We start from the raw sequence: 20,487 nt of genomic DNA, 5'->3' as shown, positions 1-20,487 counted from the left end.
GAGCTCCTGCCTCACAAGCACAGACCTGTGTTCAAACCCCACAACTGTTCCAAAAATTAACTGATTAATCAATTAGAAGGATCAAGAAAGAAAAAAATTATACACCTTCCCTTTGCTTTTTAAATCTGAAAAAATAGCTGATGTTCCATCTTCTTGAAGAACCCCAAATGTAAGGTGTTAAAGGTGAAATGTTCTGAAACCACTACATGCTCTTTCCCTCTTTCACATTTGTTCTAGAATATTCTGGCACATGAGACCTAGTGCTCCACTGTTGCCTGCTGGCCTACAACAGCTCCTCTGCCTTAGAGGCCTCTTCCATGTGACAGTAACAAATGGCCACAGATCGCTGTGCATTTTCAAGTCCTAAATGTGTCCTTTACATTTATTGCCCTTGTTAGAGACTTCCCGGCTGCTGCTGCACCTGCTGTTACCGTCTGCCAGGGAGACTCTCCCTGAACATCTTCCAGGTTCCAATCTGCAGCGAGTTTGGCCTAGGTAACCCAGTGTGAAAGGAACCTGGCCAGTCCTCTCTGCCTTCATCTGAACTGGCTGACAGCCAGGCCCATCTCAAGAGCAATCGCTTTCCTGAGGAACTCCCTCAAGTCCCCGCCTAGCTGCACACTCCTCTCCTAAGCCCCAAATCCTCTCAGCCACACTGAGGCTCAAAGGGCCCCTCTCAAGCCATATCTACCCATCTCTGCCTCTTGAGTAGCTGGGGTTACAGGTGTGAGTAACTGTGCCAGGCTGGGATGTTACTTCTGAGATCCAGCGCTATCTTAGCCATCTCTTTTGTGGAGATGTTGCTCTGGAGGACGCTGGCGGCAGGGCATAAGTAGCCCTGGGGCCCATGTGCTAGAAAGTGATTCTACAGCCAGTGAGGACTGAGGCCTGCCAACACCACACTAGTGAGCCTGGAAGTAGAACCCACCCCACCCCCTCAGCAAAGCCCCCACCCAGACTGGGGCCAGCCAGCAGCTCTACTGTGGGAAACTCTGAACAGGGAGTATCCAGCCAAGCCCCACCCCTATTCCTAACCCAGAGACTAAAATAATCAATGCCTGTTGTTTGAACATGTTTGAACATGCTCAGTCTAGGGCAATTTGTTACACAGCAAAGGATAACCAATATAATCCCTTAAAAGCTCAAATAGCACTTTTCTCTCCTATAAATCCCTTCTAGTAGCTGGTTCAGAACTCTCCATGTGGTGGAGTATAACTCATGACTACAGAACTGAGAGAATGTGTAGTCTTTATCCCCGCCAGGCTATGTCATCTGATGGGGGAGTAATCAGATTTTGAATAAAGTATCACAAAAATACATGTACACGAGTAACTATGAGTTTCCATAGGGAAGATGCTTGTATGAGAGAGATGGAAGGGAAGACTTCATCCTGGAGTGATGGGCAAGCTGAGACCTGAAGAAAGAGCATCAATGAATGATGCAAGAAGAGAGGGAAGCTGGTGGGGTTAGTTGTGTGGGCACATGCAATGGTCTTGTGCCAGGTGAGCACGAAGGAAAGCCAGAATGACAGCAGTACAGAGGGATGTGAGATACCACAATGAGGTCAAACTGCGCTGGTCTCACAGGCCAGAGGAGGGTTCTGAGCAATCAGAATCAGAAATTATCCGTGTGTGTGTGTGTGTGTGTGTGTGTGTGTGTGTGTGTGTGTGTCGGTGTGTGTGTGTGTGTGTCGGTGTGTGTGTGTGTCGGTGTGTGTGTGTGTGTGTGTGTGTGTGTGTCGGGGTGTGTGTGTGTTGGTGTGTGTGTGTGTGTGTCGGTGTGTGTAAAGGGGCAACTTGAAAAAGCTTGTTTCCAGCTCATCATTCTCACTACCTAGTGAAGAACTGAGTAGAGAACTTGAAGTGTTAAGGCAGGCAGAGTTATCAGCATGTTACTACAATGGCCCAGGATAAAATGGATTTCAGTGCTTCTTATAAAAATGGAAGTAAATATAGCAGAGAGGAGGACGCTAAGCATGATGGTACACGCTTTGCTACTTCGGAAGCGAAGGTCTACCTTGGAGGATCATGGTTCAAAACTGGCTGGGATAAAGTTAGACAAAGACACTATCTGGGAAAGAAACAAAGTGCTAAAGGCCTTGGGTTGAAAGGGCTGTGAACAATGATGACAGGGTAACACTGAAGAACATGCATTGAACTTAGAAACTCATTTGTTGAATGGCAACCTTTTAGTACAACTACATAAAAGATAATAAAAATATAATTTGAAAAATAAATAAAAGGTCTAAGGCATGGATCAAGTGGTAGAGCTCATGTCTAGTAAGCTTGAGACTCTGAGTTCAATCCCAGTACCAAAAACAAGGAGGAAGGGAGAGAGAAAAGGAGGGAGGGAGGGAGGGAGGGAACAGAAGCGGAGGGGAGGAAGAGAGAAAGAAAGTTAACATGCTTTGCGGGCTTGGATGAGAGGATATAATTAAAGGTAGATGGGGGCCTCACATGGCTGGGCTGCCCCTAGGGGTGCGATAATGACATTAACTGAGGTTGAAGGCCCTGGAGGAGCCAGGAGCTGGGGCACTGCTCAGGGTCCTCTCCTGGCAAAGAAGACAAGCTTTTAATCATATTTGATACCCCTGCTATTTGCTGGCTCTTTCCTTAGGGACGTTTTTGTTAATTTCCCAGTTCTCAGCCATACCCCAGACAAGAGAAATTATCGCAACATATCCACTGGCCTCAGAATCTAGTTTAATTCATCCACTAATGTCTGAATTCTGCTTGTGCAGCCAATCCAACCAATGTCACACGTATGAGTAGGAAGAGAAATTCAGTCAGGAAGAGTTCCCTTCCCTCTCCTCCATTAACAAGGCAGGCGGGCCCCACGGCGCGATCTCAGGAGCACTTATTGATTACCTCCTATGTGCCGGCCTCTCTGGCAGCTCTGCGTGCTGGACTCTAATCGCAGAGGCAACGCCAAGCTGTTTTCCTGAGGACGCTGAGAAGGGAAAGTAACTTTCCAGGGTAACAGAAATGGCAGAGATGGTGAGGGCGGGATCCAAACCCAAGTCTGCTAGGCTCCAGAATCTGCATCTGCAGTTTAACACCGTCTGTTGATTTACAGGACTTTTTTTTTTTTTTTTTGGTCGGTCATGGGGCTTGGCCTAGGCACTGTCCCTCAGCTCTTCAGCTCAAGGCAAGCACTCTACCACACTTGCGCTACAGTGCCACTTCTGGTTTTCTGGTGGTTTATTGGAGATAAGAGTTTCATGGACTTTCCTGCCCGGGCTGGCTTTGAACCGCGATCCTCAGATCTCAGCCTCCTGAGTAGCTAGGATGACAGGCGTGAGCCACCGGCACCCAGCTTACAGGACGTCTTTCTCGGGGCTCCCCTACCCAGGCAGTCAGCTCACTCACAGCCAGTCCACTTGGGCTGACACAGCTGGGACTACTGGATCAATGACTCTCTCTTTTCCTCCCATCCCGAAGCTGACTGAGGCTGATCAGCCATTGAATCCCCCATCCACCATGGCCCAGCTGGCAGGAGAAGGGGGTAGGGGAGGGGGGGAGCGTGCACACCTCACACCAGTGGAGAACCACCCGCTTCGTGGAGTGAGTAGGTATAACAGTTACCATGCAGAGTGCTCCACACAGGCAGAACAAATGAGGAGACATTGTCACCATCGCTCGGTTTACCGAAGGAAAATGCTAAAAGCATGCTTTAAAAAAAAAAGTAGTCAAGTAGGAAAAAACCCAAGACGCATCAGCCTCGTGTGGCTGTGTCATGATGAGCTTAAAATAACATGGTTTCCAGGTGTGTGAACACGTGCAGAACCATGCTCAGCACCTCCAAATCCCCCGTTCCACCTGACAGCCTCCGGAGAAAGCTGGGGGAGCAGGGTCCCCCTAAACGTCACTCTTGAAGGAGGGGCAAAAGAAATCCCAGCTCCCCAGACTTCCAAACTATCAGCCGTGGCCCCTCCCTCATGACCTGCCAATCATCCCAGACTGGCTCACCCACAATTCTAGAAAAAGAACCATCGTCTACGTAAATCGTAATGCTCAAGGACACAGCACCTCCCCCCTGGAGCCCACACCCCTTTGCTGTGTCCCATGGCTTGTGGCTCACCCTCCCTGTATGGGACTATTACTGACAAGAGAAAGCAAGGACAGAAGAGGATTTGAAGTTGACGGCCATTCCCCCCCTCGCGCCCCAACTCCAGCCCTCATCCTCCATCTACCTCGGGCGTCAGCGAGTTGTTATCCGAGGTCTGGCTGGACAGCAGGATGTGCGTGAACCCCTCTTCCTTCCTCACGACAATGTCGCGAAAGCGACAGTTGCTTTCATTCTGGCGGACGCTGTACCTGAGCCTCTTGTCAAAGACATAGTCCTTCTCCGCCTCCAGCTTCCTCTTCACGGAGCTCTGCAGGTTCAGGCCCCCGTTGGTCAGAGCAGAGCCTTCCGAAATCAGATAAGCAAAGTGAGAAACTGGCCCAGGCCACCATGCCACAAAAGCACAAACACAGAGTGTCTGGATTTTCAAGATGGGCTGAGAGCCGTGCAAACTCCCTTCTAGAGGGTGGGTGGCTGATGTACAGTCTGGGGCTTAAATGCTGCAGGTTCAATTCAGAAGAGGACCCGGGACCCCGGCAGTGATGGGTCTGACCCTCTCTCCAGCATCTCAGCCTGGGAGCGCCTCACTTCTACTTGCATTCCTACCAGTAATGGCCACACTGAGCAGGGGAGAGGGGGAGGGGACAGACCTGTCCACAGGACACTTCTGAGTGACAGACAGTGAGCAGCAGCCAGAGAAAAGGAGTGGCCAGCCTTTATCCAACCAGTACTGCATGCTGAGTCCCATCCTAAAGCACTGAGGATGAAAACCTGAGATGGGAACCTGAGACCCCAGTGCTTTCCAGGAGGCTGTGTCTTGGTGAGGACCAAGCAGGTCCTCCTCTGGTCCCTCCTCTCCTTTTCCAACTCAATTGGACAGTGATGCATTTTCATGCCTCACAGATAAGCATTCATTCACAAATGGCTGGAGAGTGCATGGCTACAGAATTGAAAACGAATAACAAAATGCTGCAGACGTGATGCTTCACCATCCCCAGACTCCCAGTGAGATACATGAGGGGCTCCCGCGTGTCCTAGAGAAAGCATGCACAAGCCTGGGCCCTGGATGCCCAAGCAGTGAGGCTCTGGAAAGGAGCTCCAATGTGTGTTTTGAGAACACTTCCCAGTGAAGAAAACAGCAAATAAAAAAAAAGAAAGAAAATACAAATGACCAATATCGGATATAAAAGAAGCCTCATTGCTATTGATCCTGTGGGCATTAAAAAGATAATAAAGAAATACTATGAGTAACTCTCTGCCTTTTTATTTGACAGCTTAGATGAAATGGGCCAATTCCTTGGAAGACACCAACTTCTAAAACATGTACATGGGGAAATACATCATCTGAGCAGTCCTATAGCTGTGAAATAAACGGAATCAATAATTAATAACCTTCTAACAGAGAAGGCACTGGGTCCAAGTGAACTGCATCAAACATTAATAGAGGAAATACAACCAATTCTCCACAATCTGTTCCAGAACACACAACGGGAGGAACACTTCCTCATTCCACGAGGCCAGCACTGCACCATGACAAAATCGAACCAAAGCTGGGTGCGGCAGCTCACACTGTACTCCCAACTCTGTGGAGGGCAGAAATGAGAATGATGTCCCTTCAAGGCCAGACCCCATCTTAGCCCATAGGCTGGGTGTGGTGACATGCACCTGCTTGCAGCTAAACAGGAGGCTGGAGGGCTGCAATCCAGGCTGACCTGGGCAAAACAAATACAAGATCCTATCTAAAAAAACAGTCTAAAGCAAAAAGGGCTGGAGGTGTTGTTCGAGTGGCAGAGCATCTGCCTACCCTGAGGTCAAACCCCAGTACACACTACCAGGAAGGGAAGAGAAGGGAAGGGGCAAGGGGAAGGGAAAGGAAAATGAAAGGAATGGGAGGGGAGGGGAGGGGAGGGGAGAGGAGGGGAAAAAGGGAAAGGGAAAGGAAAAGGAAAAGAGAAAGGGAGAAAAGAAAGAAGGGAATAACTAGTATCTCGTGAATAGACTGCAGAACTCTTCAACAAAGTATAGTAAATCAACACCAACAACATAAAAGAGTTTATGCTATGAGAGGAATGAAAGCTGGTTCAACATATCAGTAGGCTAAGGAAGAAAAGTTATATAACCCTGTCATATTCTGATGCACAAAAGACATGTGACAAAATTGAGCAGAAGGCATTTTCCTCAACTTGCTAAAGAACACCACAAAATACACTGGACAAAACAGTGAGACACTCCTGCTACACATCTGCCCTTGGCTAGCTTCACCTTGGCGGTCCCGGCTAGTGCATAAAGACAAGAAAAGGAGACACTGAGCAGGAAGAAATGAAATTACTTTGGTCTGCAGATGGCAAGATCATTTATGTCAAAAGCACCAAAGAATTCAAGGAAAAGGACACCAAACTCTTAGAAAGAATAAGCAACCCCAGCAGGGTCATAAATGCAAATTAATATGCATGTCAGGTACTTTCCCAATACCCCAAATGATTAAGTGGAACTTGACAGTTAGCAAAGAGTACTATTTACAACAGCACCCAAAATGTGAAGTAAGTACTTAAATACAAACATAATAAAAACATTAAAAATACAAACCTAATGGAGATTCTGATTGTGAGAAATAGAGATTCTGATGGTGAAAAGAATCACAAGAGAGGCAAATAAATGGAGAGTTAATTACACTGTGTTCATGAATTAGAATACTTAACATTTGTAAGTGGTGACTTCTTCCCAAGGTGCCCCAGAAGCTCAATGAAATCCCAATCAAAATTCCAACAAGCTATTTTGTAGATGTGGTCAAACCAGTTCTAAAGTTTCTCTAGTTAGGAGAAAGACCAAAAAGTAGCCAGAATAATACTGAAGAATAAGAACAAAGTTGGAAAGATAGGATTGCGGCTCAAAGCTAGCCCAGAGAGAAAAGTCCATGAGACTCTTGTCTCCAATTAACCAACAAAAAGCTGAAGGTAACAGTGTGGCTCAAGTGGTAGAGTGCCAGCGGCCTTGAGCCAAAAATCCAAGGAACATTGCCAGGCATAGAAGCAGACAAGGGTGTGGCTCAAATGATAACACCTTTCTTTTAAGTGCAGGGCCCCAAAAATAAGTAAAGGAAAACAGGTAGGAATAGCACTTGTCTGTATCCCAAAACTATGAAATAAAACCTGCAGCTTTATCCATAATCAACAAAAGCTGGAATAAACTAATACTTCCTTTTATGGTAAGAATGGGTCAACAAACTAGCACAACCATACAATAGAATATTATTCAGTGATAAAGAAATTAGCTGTGCAGCCACAAGATTTGAATGGATGTCAGATGTAAATCGCTAGGTGAATGAAGCTACTGTGAAGATTCAGTACATTCTGATTCTGATTCCACGACAAGCTTCAAAAGTAAAACTATAAAAACAGTTAAGGGTCATGGATGCCAGGAGTTCATAATAAGAGGAGGGCTGGAGAGGTGAACCACAGGGGAAGTGATTCTTTATGATACTATAATGGAAAATACAAGACTTAAGCATGTGTCAAAACCCAAAGAGCTTCAGAATGCAGAGCACAGCTGCAAGTATGCAAATCTAAAAAAGAGAAAATGTGAAAAGTTGTGGGATCCCAGGATGGACTTCAGAGTGTCAGGGAAGGATGTCAGAGTGTAAAATAGGAAGGTTGGGGGAAGGTGGCAACAGAAGTAACTTTAGAAATGACAGTGTATAAAATTAAAGGAGCAACATGCTGTGTGTGTGTGCATGTGCGCGCATGTGTGCGCATGCATGCACTCTGGGAAGCCAGCTCATTCCCGTGAAGGTAGGTAAGACTGACAGTTCTGCTGCAGCTGCCCCTGTGTGCCAAAAGTGAGCAATTCGTGGAAAGGTGGCAGGTGGGAAGATCAAGGTCTCCGGCATGGCATGGGAGCGACAGGGAAGGAAAGGGACGGGCTCCAAAGGGCCCTGTGATTGAAGGGTTAGACTCGGTAGGCACACTTGGGCTGGGCCTAATCAGACCAGATGCCTCCATACAGAACTGTCTACACGTGTATGTACATGCACACACAGGTTCGTGCACACACGTGGACCCTCACTCTGACAGCTGAGAGGGCCCAGAACCAACACATCACAACAGCAAAGGGTACATCTGAGTCCAGAGCTGGATCCAGTGCCTGACTGCAAGTAGGAGGACTGCAGGATGAGGCCCCAAACCACCCAGGGAAGATGGCCTCCGGGGACCAGAGTGGAGGTGGGAGAACGTAGTCCCAGGCCAACCCGGGAAAAAGTGTGAGAGCCTGCCTAAAAACTAACTCAACAGCTTGAGCGATAGAGAGCTTCGGGAACAACTGTGAGGCCTTGAGTTCAAACACCAGGACTGCCAGAAAAATACACACACACACACACACACACACACACGCATGCACACACACGCATGCACACACGCACACGTGCACACACGCACGCACACGCACGTGCAAACACACGCACGCACACAAATGTATCTTCAAAGATTCCAGCAATGGTTAAACAGCAGCTGGGAGCTGCTTTATAATCCTCACATCATTATTTGGGTAATTTACACCACGGGAGTCTCGTTTCTCTGGTGGCCTCTCTTTGAGGCAGGCCATGGGGCCCTCACGGTCCTGCTCAGCATACCACCTGTGGCACCTGTGAGCCCACGGGCTCTGTGTCTGACACCTGCAAGCCCCGGAGGCCTCCTCTGGGTGAGGTCACACTCTTGATTTAGACCATGTCAAGGACGGGGACCAGGACCCTCCCTCTGCCCTCTCTCCTGCAGCTGGGGTGCTAGGAGGCAGGTTGCCCACACGAGTGGGGGCTGTGCTATCGGAGGCACAGGGCACCATGGAGGAGCCATGGCGTCTCCGAGCTTCTGAGAAGCCTCATTTTGTACCGTTCGATGTCTCTAAGCGAGCAGGCTTTGTCAACCATCAAGGGGTGGCGGGTGACACACGGCAGGAGGATTTAATGAACTCCGGAGCGTGGACATGGGCACTTCATTGAAAGGCTGGTGGCCAGGGAGCTGGTTCTTAGGCTTCACCTTGAACCCTCGGCAAGATGGAAGGGTTCTGTGTGCAGAGCGGTCTGTGTGCAGAGGGCTCTTTTTATGGGGGCTGCCCACCAGAGGCAGCCACCTGCTGAGACGTAGGCACCAAGAGTGTTGGTGGCCTACACTTTCCAGTATGGGCCAGGTCAGATAAACGCCTGTGGTCTCCTGGGGAGTCACAGCTCTGCTCTGAGATCTTAGGCACTTGCAGCCATTGGGCTCCCTTGAGTTGCCAGAGATTTTAAATGGCAAACGCATGGCTGGATCTCTCTTTCCCTCTGCCTCTCTGTCTTCATTCTTTCCTTCACAATTTAATGACGGGTGGAGCACAGTGGGGTATGGCGCTTGTCACCCCCGCTAGAGATACAGCTGCAGCTGATGCTCGGGAGAATCGTGGTTAGAGGCCATCTTGTGCAAAAAGTTGACAAGACCCTCAACTCTCAACTCAACAACCAAGCTGAGCACAGTGGCTCACGCCTGTGATCTCTACTTGTGGGAAGCATGAACAACAGCGCAGAGGTATCTGAACTCATCTGTCCCCTGGCAGTGGGGCCTGGGCCCCTCTCCCTTCTTGTCACCCAGCCAGGTCCCCCCTCTCCAGGCATCATGCCCCTCTACTCTGAGCACTGCTCCAAGCTGGGAAGGAAGCCCTGTGGGGACAAGACACACATGGATGGCAGTGTGGGGCTCTGCAGGCAGAGGACATGGGAGTAGCAGCCACGTGCGCTCCGGCTGGTGATCTTGTTCCTGGGAGCCCACAGATTGGAGCCATACTCCACAGCTGTCCTCAACTCCTACAAATTCAATAACTGCCAGCAAGGTGACCTGCACGTGCTAGGCACAGCCCCAGTGTAGACTGAGGGACAACAACAGGCTCAAAACAGCAGAACCAGTGGTGAGTCTTTCGTATTCCTGACCAAACTCAAAGTCTGGGCATGGGAAGCCCAGGAGGGACAAAGCACCCTGCTGAGTTCACAGTGGGCTGAAGGCCAAGCCCAGATTGCCTGCATTCCAGTGCCACCTCCCCTTCCTCTTGTTGGCTACCTGCTCACCTGCTGTCCCCTGTGCAAGGCCGGAGACTGCTCCACCCCACAGGACTGCGGACAAGTGAGATCAAACAAATACCATGAGACAATTGAGGACTTTAAGATAGTAGTATTTCAAATGTGCAACGCGGCATATGCAAAGGAAATACCAGCCTAAAATCAGCAAGAAACTCAAATCAGAGCACCAAGAAAAAAAAAAACAAGGGCATCAAGCAAAATAATGAACATTAAATTTAAAAAGCAAAAGACAAATAGGAAAAACTATTTGTGTACTACAATTTAGAAAAAAACTCATAACCTCAAATTGGGAAGAGCTGTTCAACACTGAAGATCAGAAAGATTTTTTTAAAACCCTCCAGAAAAATAAATCAGACAAAAGACATAAATAATATACAAACATTAAATCAAAATGGCCCTTAACGATAAGAAAAGAACTCAACGTCAGTCAAAAGTATATTATAATAGAAGAAATGAAACTACACTGAAATTACCATCTTGCCCTTCAATTTAGTGAAAACTCAACGTCTTCACAATATTCTGCTATTTACGAGTCCAAATAGGTGTAAAAAGAAATTATTATGGAAGGGAATTTGGTGAGATATGACAAAATTGATCCTCTTCCTAGAAATGTATCCCAAAAATATAACTATAAGACAAAATATGCACACATAAGATTACTCATTAGAACATTATTCATTATTTGCAAGTATTTGAAATTTCCTCAAAGGAAATAGGTAAGTGGAATAACTAAGGTACACTCACACAATGGAATACTGTATAGCCATAAAAAGGAAGAGCATCAATTCTACAAACTAATACAGAGTGATGTCAACAAACACATTTCCTAATGAAGAAAGGAAAGGTACATAAGGCATGCAGTCATTAGTGTAAGAAAGATGGCAACGTAACATTGTTTTTATTAGGTTTCATTACATGCCATTCTTATGTGCATATTTATATATAATGTCACTTCCTTCTTAATCATGGGATTTTTTTCTATATATGCTGTGCTTTAAATTCTTTCTCCATTATATTCTGCATTTTCTTTATTATTTGTCTTTTTATCTTGTTTGGTACTGACAGTATTGGTCAAACTGAGAATTAAAAAAAAAAATTCTACTGGGCTGGGAATGTGGCTTAGTGGTAGAATTCTTGCCTAGCATGCAGAAGGCCCTGTTAAAGTCCTTAGTACCACATAAACACACAAAAAAAATATTCCACTGTTACTTCTTGGAGTATATTCCTTTCTTAGAGGTACCCTTTGTACAAAAAGTTAATTTATATTTTATTTGCAGGTTAGTTATGTTTGAAATTAATTTTACTTTTTAAAAATTTTAAATTTATAGAAAACATTATGAAGGACCCCTTTTTAAATTCACCAGTTTTGGTATTTGGCTATTTTTAATTCACCAGTTTTAGTATTTTGCTGTTTGCTTTCTTTCAGTGTATAATAATTGTAAGGTCTGCTCCTGGATGGCTAGCAGACTCCACCCTCCTCGCAGCAAAGTCTCTACCCAGTACCTGCGTTACCTAGGCAACTGGGACACCTGGAAGAGGTCACATCTGCATCCGCTGAGGTCACATCTGAATTTGATGTGGCCACACCCTTCTCCGCCCATACCCTACATAAGGCCTAGCGCAGGCCCAGACTCTCTCTGTTCTTTTCTAGCTCTCTCTGCTCTCTCTCTCTCTGCTCTCACTCTTTTGCCAGCTGCGTGGAGTGCCAACATTGCCTGGTCCCAGAAAGTCTACTGAATAAACCTACCCCTTACCTGAATACCACATGCGTGGTGCTGTTCTTACTCGCTACCTCTTTTAAAAATCCTAACAATAATTACATATGCCTCTTCTATCCTCCATCCATCCACCCACTTACTCATCATCTAGCATATATATATATATCCATACTTACACCCACTCATCCAACCACTCATCTGTCCATCTATTCATCCACCCATCTATCCATCCATCCATGAATCCAGTTAGCCATCCATCCACCCGTCCTATTGGAAAGAAGGGGTAAGGAGAAGATTAAAAAGACTAATAAAAAGGGGTAAATTTGATCTGAGAACATTATACACATAAATGTAAATATGACATGAAAACCCTTTGTAAAATTTATTTATGTTAATAAAAAATAAAGAGAACAACAAACTGATAACAGCAATTTAAAAAGTATAAGGAACTTATTATCAATTCCACCCCAAATAGATTGCCAACACTGTGAATTCAAACAATAAATGTTGGCAGGGAAGTAGGGGGAAAAGAACCCTACAGCACTGTTAGTGGAAATGTACAACCACTCTACACAGCATTTTGGAGGTTCCTCAAAAACTTAAACATGGATCTCCCAGCCATACCACTACTGGGCATCTACCCAGAACATCACAAGCCAGGATATCATAAAGACACTTACACTAATCACAATAGCTAAGCTGGGGAAACAGCCCAGATGCTTTACAATAGACGAGTGGATCCAAAAACTACAGTACCTATAAACAATGGAATTTTACACAGCCATTAGAAAAAATAATATTATGCAGGGAAATTAATGGATCTAGAACAAATCATGTTAAGTGAGGTAAGCCAAGCTGAGAGAGACAAACAGTGCATGTTTTCTCTCATATGTGGAAGCTAGATCTAAAATACCAGGAAATAACAAATTATACATGACTCTAGGCATTCACACACAGTAAGACCAAAGGAGGATACTCGTAGGAGAGGAACAGAAAGTCACAATGCCTATATGGCATTTGATCATACAAAATAATATTTATCTAAATCTACTCCAAGAAATGAAAATGAGAGGTTTATTCTTTGGTGTTTTTGTTTTCTTTTCTTTTGTTCTGTTTGTTTGTTTATATAAGAGAATGCACGGAAATGGAGAGTCAAAGGGTGAATAAATGCAGCAATAGTATTCACTGGACACTGTTGAAAATGAACTATACAACTTACAGGTGGGGAATGGGAGGGCAAAATTGAGTGAGCATGAGGAAAGGGTTGACACTGTCTAAAAAGAAATGTACTCTTTGCCTAACTGTAACCCTCTGTACATCACCTTTTCAGTAACAATAAAAAAAATTATTATCATCACAATGCCAAGAGAAAATAGCTGCCAATCAACAGTTTTATACCCAGCTAAAATAGCACTCAAAGGAACAGGTAAATAGGCATTTCCAATATTTCCCCACCAAGACAAGTTATCCTTCTTGAACTGTAGAACTATAGATGCATGGGCTGTCTAGGAGGACAGAAGGTTGAGGGCTGAGGTGTTTGCACAGGTCAGAGAACAGAGCAGACCAGGAATGAACCACAGAGCATGTGCCTCTCATGCAGCATCAGTTCTCAGCAATGTGCTATTAGAGCTCAGAATCTGTGGCCAAGTTCTCTAACAAGAGCACATCAAGCACTAGGCAAGAGGAGCACAAAGACTCCACTACACAGGGGGAAGGAAGGACAAGTGCAGATGTCACCAATGCTGTCCCTAAGTCAAGGATGTGTAGTTGTCCTGATCCCACACATCCTTGTACTCTAGTCCTGCCCTCTGATGATCACAGCATCTGGACTGGAAACCATCCACACTACCCAGGACAACCCAAAGCAGAGACTCTCCAGGTGTCACGTCGGCCACCAGCTATAGGTCCCACCCCTCAATCCCTGTGCACTGCTGAGTGCCAAATGCAGCTTCCACCTGGGTTATCACAATCAGTAGTTCTCAGGACCACACTGTAGCATACTGTCCTTGACCAAAGCCCAAGGCCACACCACAGACCAGTGCCAGCATGGCATGATTACTTCCAGCAAGATGCTGGACTCTAAACCTTCATGCTGCATGGGAGCCCTGCCATTCACATGAGCTGTAAGAAAAGTATTTCTTTTCTTCCCAGGAGCCCAGTCTACTGCTGAACAAAGCCAAAAAGAAAATAGAAGCCCAGTGGCTGGCCCCTGTGCTAGGTGACATCTTTCACCACACAGAGCTCATTTCACTGTGTTCTCTTCATCCCCACACTTGCCTGCTGTCACCACCAGATCATGGACTCCTCAGGGGAGAAACCTGAGTCTTATACACCTTTGAATCTTCAGCATGGCAGTGCCTAGAAGACAGCACATGCTCGGCACAGTGTTCAACAAGTTCATGAATGAGCAAGCCAGGAGACAGAGAAAACCAACTAGAGCACCCAATGAACCACAATGCCATTAATGGAACATCTATGTAGATGGCGGGTTCATTCCACAGTTGCCTCATTCACAGGTGAGGAAGCCTCAGCCTCCTGAGCTATGTTCCCCAAGCTCTGCCTTCCCCTCATGCAGGAAAACCTGTGTTTTCTACAAGCGGTTGGCCCTGCATGGTTCAGGTGCTCGCTCACAACTCACTTCACACCTTTGCTTTCTGCCTCACAGCAGCCAAGCGAGATCTCACCTCTTCATGGAGCCCAAGCAGAGAACAAAGGGGTGTTGGGAGCAGGTACCAGGAACTTTCCTTCCCGATGGTGGCATTCTGTGGGGCTTCAACCATCAGACCCAGAAGGCAGTCGGGAGACCAGGGTCACTCTCCATCCCTGAACCAATGTCAGCCTCCTTCCCACACTCATGAAAGGCCTTGTCCTTCTTTTTTTTTTTTTTTTTTTTTTGCTGGTGGATCTGAACTCTGCGCCTGGGCACTGTCCCTCAGCTCTTCAGCTCAAGGCGAGCTCTCTACCGCTTGCGCCACAGCGCCACATCCGGCTTTTTCTGTTTATGTGGTGCTGAGGAATCGAACCCAGGGCCTCATGCATGCAAGGCAAGCACTCTACCACTGAGCCACCTTCCCAGCCCAGCCTTGTCCTTCTTAGTGTGGGTCCAGTGGGACATGCCTGGACATCCTCCCTCAGCAGCATGTCCTCTTTCCTGTTTGTCTGTCCTGTTTTCACAGCCCACACTGTACAATCCTCAGTCCTTTCAGCAGTTCTCAGTGAGCATCTGTGATGCTAGGGTGGCTCTATTTGCAGGCCCCTGGGGTGGCCTGATCAGCAGGACCAGATGTGGATCTACCCTGGACAGCTTCCATGCACATCCAGCTGTGCACAGCAGAATACTCTGCTAATCATGAAAATGTCCAATGGATGCATGGTCCCAAAGAGTAGCCAATGGCCAAAACAGGCCACGGAAAATTTAAAATTCTTTCATTTTAATTAACTGAAATTCAAGTGTGGCCACCTAAGGCTGAAGGCTTCCTGTTAACAGTGAGGATTCACATGGTAGGGTAATTACCATGCATGCCTCCCTGTCTTCGGTTGGCTATTCGTGAACATTTGGCTCCCTCCTGCCCCCAGATGGATTCCTCAAGGCCAGGACTATCCTACTCATTCTGGTGTCTTCCAAACCACAGGAGCCCAGCACAAGACAGACATAGATCCTTGTATGTTGAATGATTACCAAGGGTGAACCTTTCATCTCCCAAGAAATTTTGAATTTTTATAACTTCATTTGTGGATTATACAGAATTATTAACATAACCAGGTGGCCACAGATGGTCATTGGGAACCATAGAGTAAGTGTATGTCTGCCCCAAATGATGTCTCAAAGAAGTGTGGGCAGGAAGGTCAGTCTTGGTTATGATGAGGGGAAGGGGTTGGGAAATCCCTTGGCTTACACCCCCCCACTACATGTGCGCATGCATGCACACACACACACACACACACACACACACACACACACACACACACACACACACACACAAAACCAGGTGTGGTTCAGAGTGCTCCTATGCACTGTACTAGCTCCACTGTAACAGAACTGGTCATTCCTGTCCCAACTCCCAACTTGGCCCCCTGTAGAGAAACTCAGACCTCAAAGGCTGAATGCACCTGCTGAGCTCAAATTTGCAACCTCTTAGTCACATTAGCCATCCTGTGGCAGGCCATAATTATTCCTGATAAATTCCTGATAAATCCATACACTCTGAATTTCAATGAAGTTGAGGTTGTGAGAGTACTTAGAATGGCTGGGATGATTATATACATCTTGTGATGTTTACTGTCAGCCATCTAAACAGTTTAAACAGCCAAGAAAAGCATGAATTCAAAATGCAAAATAACCTGATTACAAGAAACTATTTCAGAACCAGGTGTTATGGTCCATGCCTGTAATCCCAGCTTCTCAGGAAGCCTAAGTAGAAAGACCAGTCCCAGGCTGACCTTGAGAAATCTAAAGACCCTATCTGAAAAATCAACTAAAAGCAAAAGGGCAAAAGGGCAAAGAATGTGGCTCAAGGGGTAGAAAAAAAGTCTGTCTTGGCAAACCTGAAACTTGGGCTCAATTCTCAGTACTGCCAAAAAAAAAGGGGTTGGGGGAGGGAGATCCTGCTTCTGCAGTTCAAACCTAGACTCCTGCATAAAGATTGTCCAAGGGCCATAGCTACTTAAAAAGTGTTAGGATGTAAGAGCATTAGTGTGCATAAAGTAACTCCACTGAAAACTCATTTTATCCCTTTTCCTCTACTCAAAGTCTTACACTCCTCAACCTTCTGGTCTGGATCTGCTCTTGAGCCTTAACTCCGACTACTGCCTTGAAACACCCAAATTTTCAGGACTACTTGAGGGCCTCAGCACTGCATTTTCCTGTCTCTGGACCACTGCTTCCACGGCCTCTTGGCCAGGATGCTGGTTCCATCCACCTTCTCACATCGAGTCCTCCAGAGCCACCTCAACAGTGGTCTTCCTGGAAGCTGCCTCTTCATCCCCAGGTGCCTGGGAATGGCTGATCAAGGAACTCAAGGGCCGGTCCTTCCAGAATTAGCATGCATGGCTTTGTAGCAGTCCTAAGGGACCAAGTGACTCCTTCATCCACTTAATTAGCTTCAAATTCTCAAGAAGACCAGGCTGGTCATCTCTGTATCTTCAGTTGCCAGCATAGAGAGGCATAAAATAAATGTCTCTTTAACTGAACAGTAGAGGAAAGTTTATGATCTCAAAAGGCGAACTAACACAAACAGGTTTTTCAAATATAATGTGGCTTTCCTCTCTAAGCTTCTGACAAATGAGGGCAGCAGCAGCCAGAGTGTGTGTGTGTGGCGCTAAATCAGCAGAGCTGAAATCCTGGTGACCACCAACCCACCAGCAGGCCACAGGCCAGTTAGTCCATGTGCGCCAGCCTCAGTTTCCATGCCTATAACTTCTTTTCTATAGCAAAGAACTATACAAAACAGGAAGAATATAACCCATAGGAGGTATACTCTGCTACCAAGGGCACATGGGAAGTGAGCCTGGTCACTTAATGAAGAATCAGCCATGACTGATAGCACATAGACCATTGTTGAGCCAGGTGTGGTTGTTCATGCCTTTGTAATTCCAGCACTGAGGAGACTGAGGCAGGAAGTTCGTGATTCACAGGCCTGCCTGAGCTACATATAATGCTCCAGACCAGTTAGGACTATAAAGGAAGGCTTTGTCTTAGAAAAAAAACCCTGCACATAAAAAAGACAAGGTAAAGGGGAACTTTAGCTCCTGTTAATAACCCTGACAGTGTTATCTGCTCTTCATAGCATGATACCACAAGCAGGAAGCCACAAGAAAACCAAGCAAACACTTGAAACAACTCAAGGAAGGTAAGAGGGGGACCAGGGATCAAGGCTCTGACTAATGCTAGGTAAGTTTGCAACGGATGGACCTAGCCTTGGACCCATGTCATAAGTGGAAAGGTTTCTTGTCTTCCTCCTGATCACCCCTCATCCAGCACCTGCTGTGCTTCTTAGCCACCTCTTAGTGCCCTGGCACAATTCAACAATAGAGCTATGAGCAAAATTCCAGGCCATCCTTACCATCTCAGGGATCATGACTAAGTATGGGAGGCAAGATTATGCATAATGGGAGCATTTGACAGGAGAGGTCCAGCAAGTTCAAGTGTTACACCCTTGGTCTCCAGCCGGTGGCGCAGTTTTGGGAGGTTCAGGAAACTTTAGGAGTCAGAGACTAATAGGGGAAGTAGGTCACTGGGGGTGCGGCCTTTCTTGTACTCTCCACATTCTGTCTGCCATCAGGCAAGCACTCTTCTGATTTTCTGCCCAAGTGCATGAACCATCTGACACCACAAGCAGAAATCTTCCCTTAAGTTGCTTTTCTAGGGTATTTAACTACAACAATGCCAAAGTAACTAATGCATAAATGACAGGCTGTGACACGTACAAACTGAGGTCCATGCTGTCAGTGAAGACACTCACTTCTACATGGGCAGATGGAAATAGAAGGCCATATTCCCTGGTAGATGGGCTCCCAGGGGAGGGGTCACTAAAGGGGACATGCAGGATGAATGGCAACCACTATGCATGTGAGGGGTGGTAGGGAAGGAACACTAAGGAGGAGCCACACATGTGGAATGCAGAGAGTAGGGTCCATGGATCTGGCTTCCCCCAGGATGGTCTAGGATGGGTTGAACTGCCATATCCTTTGTGACATGGCAACATGTACCCCTGTGCTGGTCTTTTACTCTGTGCCCTTGTTACACTCTCACCACCTCCAGCCATGCCTCTTCTCGATCACTCAGCCGGCCTTATCAGACCCAATTTATGTATCTTTTTCTCCAAGAAGGCCCCCTCCCAGGGTGGCTCTGGTACCCCCACTATTAGCTCCCATCTCGGCTTTCTTGTATATCCTTTGTGCCCGAGCTCTATTATCTGTCTACATGGTTCCTGGCCTACAGCTGTCATTCAATGAGTATTGGCTGGTTTAACACTAGACCAAGGGATCAATATACACAATATGTAAAATGCTTTCTAAAGCTGGGAGCCAGTAGCTCATGCCTGTAATCCTAGCTACTCAGGAGGCTGAGATCTGAGGATTATGGTTCAAAGACAGATTGGGTAGAAAAGTGCCCATGAGACTCTTGATTAACCACTCAAAATCCGAAAATGGTGCTGTGACTCAAGTGGTAGCGCACTAGCTCTGAGCACAAAGAGGCTCAGAGACAGCACATAGGCCCTGAGTTCAAGCTCCATGACAAAAAAAACTTTTTAAACAAACAAATAGGAAAATGCAAAGATACAGTTAGAACAAGGGAAGTGAAATAACTGCTAATAACTAAGGAATACCTACCATGTGAAAAATAATATTCTAAGGGCTTTCTATAAATTAATTCGCTGCCACTTTACCCAGTGCTGGGGGCAGAATTATCTGCATTCCATCAATGAAATGGACAGAGAGGTCAGGCGTTTACCTGAGGCAGAAGATGAACGATGGCTTCCCAGCACACCGTGTTCAGCACATGCCTGCACCTGACCAGTTTCCATGGACAGACACAGGGCATGAGAAGATGCTCCCTCAGTGCTAAACTAAAATTAAATCAACAGAGTTTGGAAAAAGCATTACAAAGGCTGGTAATAGATAGCCAGGGCTGGCAAGAGCACATGTCTCTGCAGGCTGCCTCAGCCTTGTCAAAGAGAGAACAGTTAAGTCTCTGCACACTGTAAAATCCTCAGCGGCTAAAAGAGGAGAACAGAGCCACATGTCCTGACCCAGACACAGAGCCAAGGTGGATTTAAAATGTAGAAAGCAAGTCACAGGAAAAAGGCTGTAAATGCCCCAGACTTTACTCAAATGTCACCTCAGGGAGGCCTTGGAGATGACAGATGACTAGATAGACAGACAGACAGACAGATAATAAGTATGATAGTTAACACTATGATACATGATAAGTAATATATAATAAATGATAGGTAATGATAGATAAAATAGATGCTAGGACTAATAGGTGAGATAGATGACATATGGCAGATACAAATAAATATGGTTGATAAACAGATATGATAGGTGATAAATACACAAAAGAGATTACTCATATTCATATCTCCCTCAACAAATATTTGAGTAATATATGATATCTATTACATATGTAATATATAGTGGGTACTAAGTGAGAATAGTCCAGAAAGACCCATAAGAAACATGAACACTTGAAATAGAATTTGGGAAGAAAGGGAAACAAAAGCTAATCCTTTCCATGTTGTAGGAATTTGTACAATCAGATACATCACTTTTGTAACTAAAAATTAAGAGGAATACAGAGACACAGAGAATTGAGGAGAGGAGAGGAAAGAAAAAGGAAAAGGAAAGAAATAAAAGGGAAACAAAATAATAAAACCCTACAAGAACTTAAACTATGTCATGTAAGTACTTTTCTCTCTTTTTCAAAGACATTGTAAAAGAGGAGTGCAGAATCTTTTAACAAAAAGTATAAAAATAAAATAAAAAGGAGGTCAACAAAGTCAATGGTGGTCAACATTCTGCCACACTGTGGGTGACCAGTAAACTAATTTTATTCTTGCTTCGAGTCCTCTAGAGACACGGTACCCACTCCACACAATGCTTTCA

At 45.8% G+C, this 20,487-nt stretch overlaps 1 protein-coding gene across 1 annotated transcript in view; it reads right to left on the bottom strand.

Annotated features, from left to right (window-relative positions):
- LOC138822818 (chromodomain Y-like protein 2) overlaps nt 1–20,487 on the bottom strand; it is a gene marked incomplete at its 3' end in the record, with an annotated part of 94,355 nt that overhangs the window by 9,799 nt on the left and 64,069 nt on the right. The window contains exon 3 of the mRNA XM_070015743.1: nt 4,193–4,410. Coding sequence (XP_069871844.1) covers nt 4,193–4,410 — 218 coding nt within the window. The remainder of the gene's footprint in view (nt 1–4,192; nt 4,411–20,487) is intronic.

This window comes from Dipodomys merriami, unplaced genomic scaffold, assembly GCF_024711535.1.
Source record: "Dipodomys merriami isolate MVZ:Mamm:240054 unplaced genomic scaffold, mDipMer1.0.p SCAF_116, whole genome shotgun sequence".
NCBI lineage: Eukaryota > Metazoa > Chordata > Mammalia > Rodentia > Heteromyidae > Dipodomys > Dipodomys merriami.
This window is presented reverse-complemented; position numbering and strand designations above follow the sequence as displayed.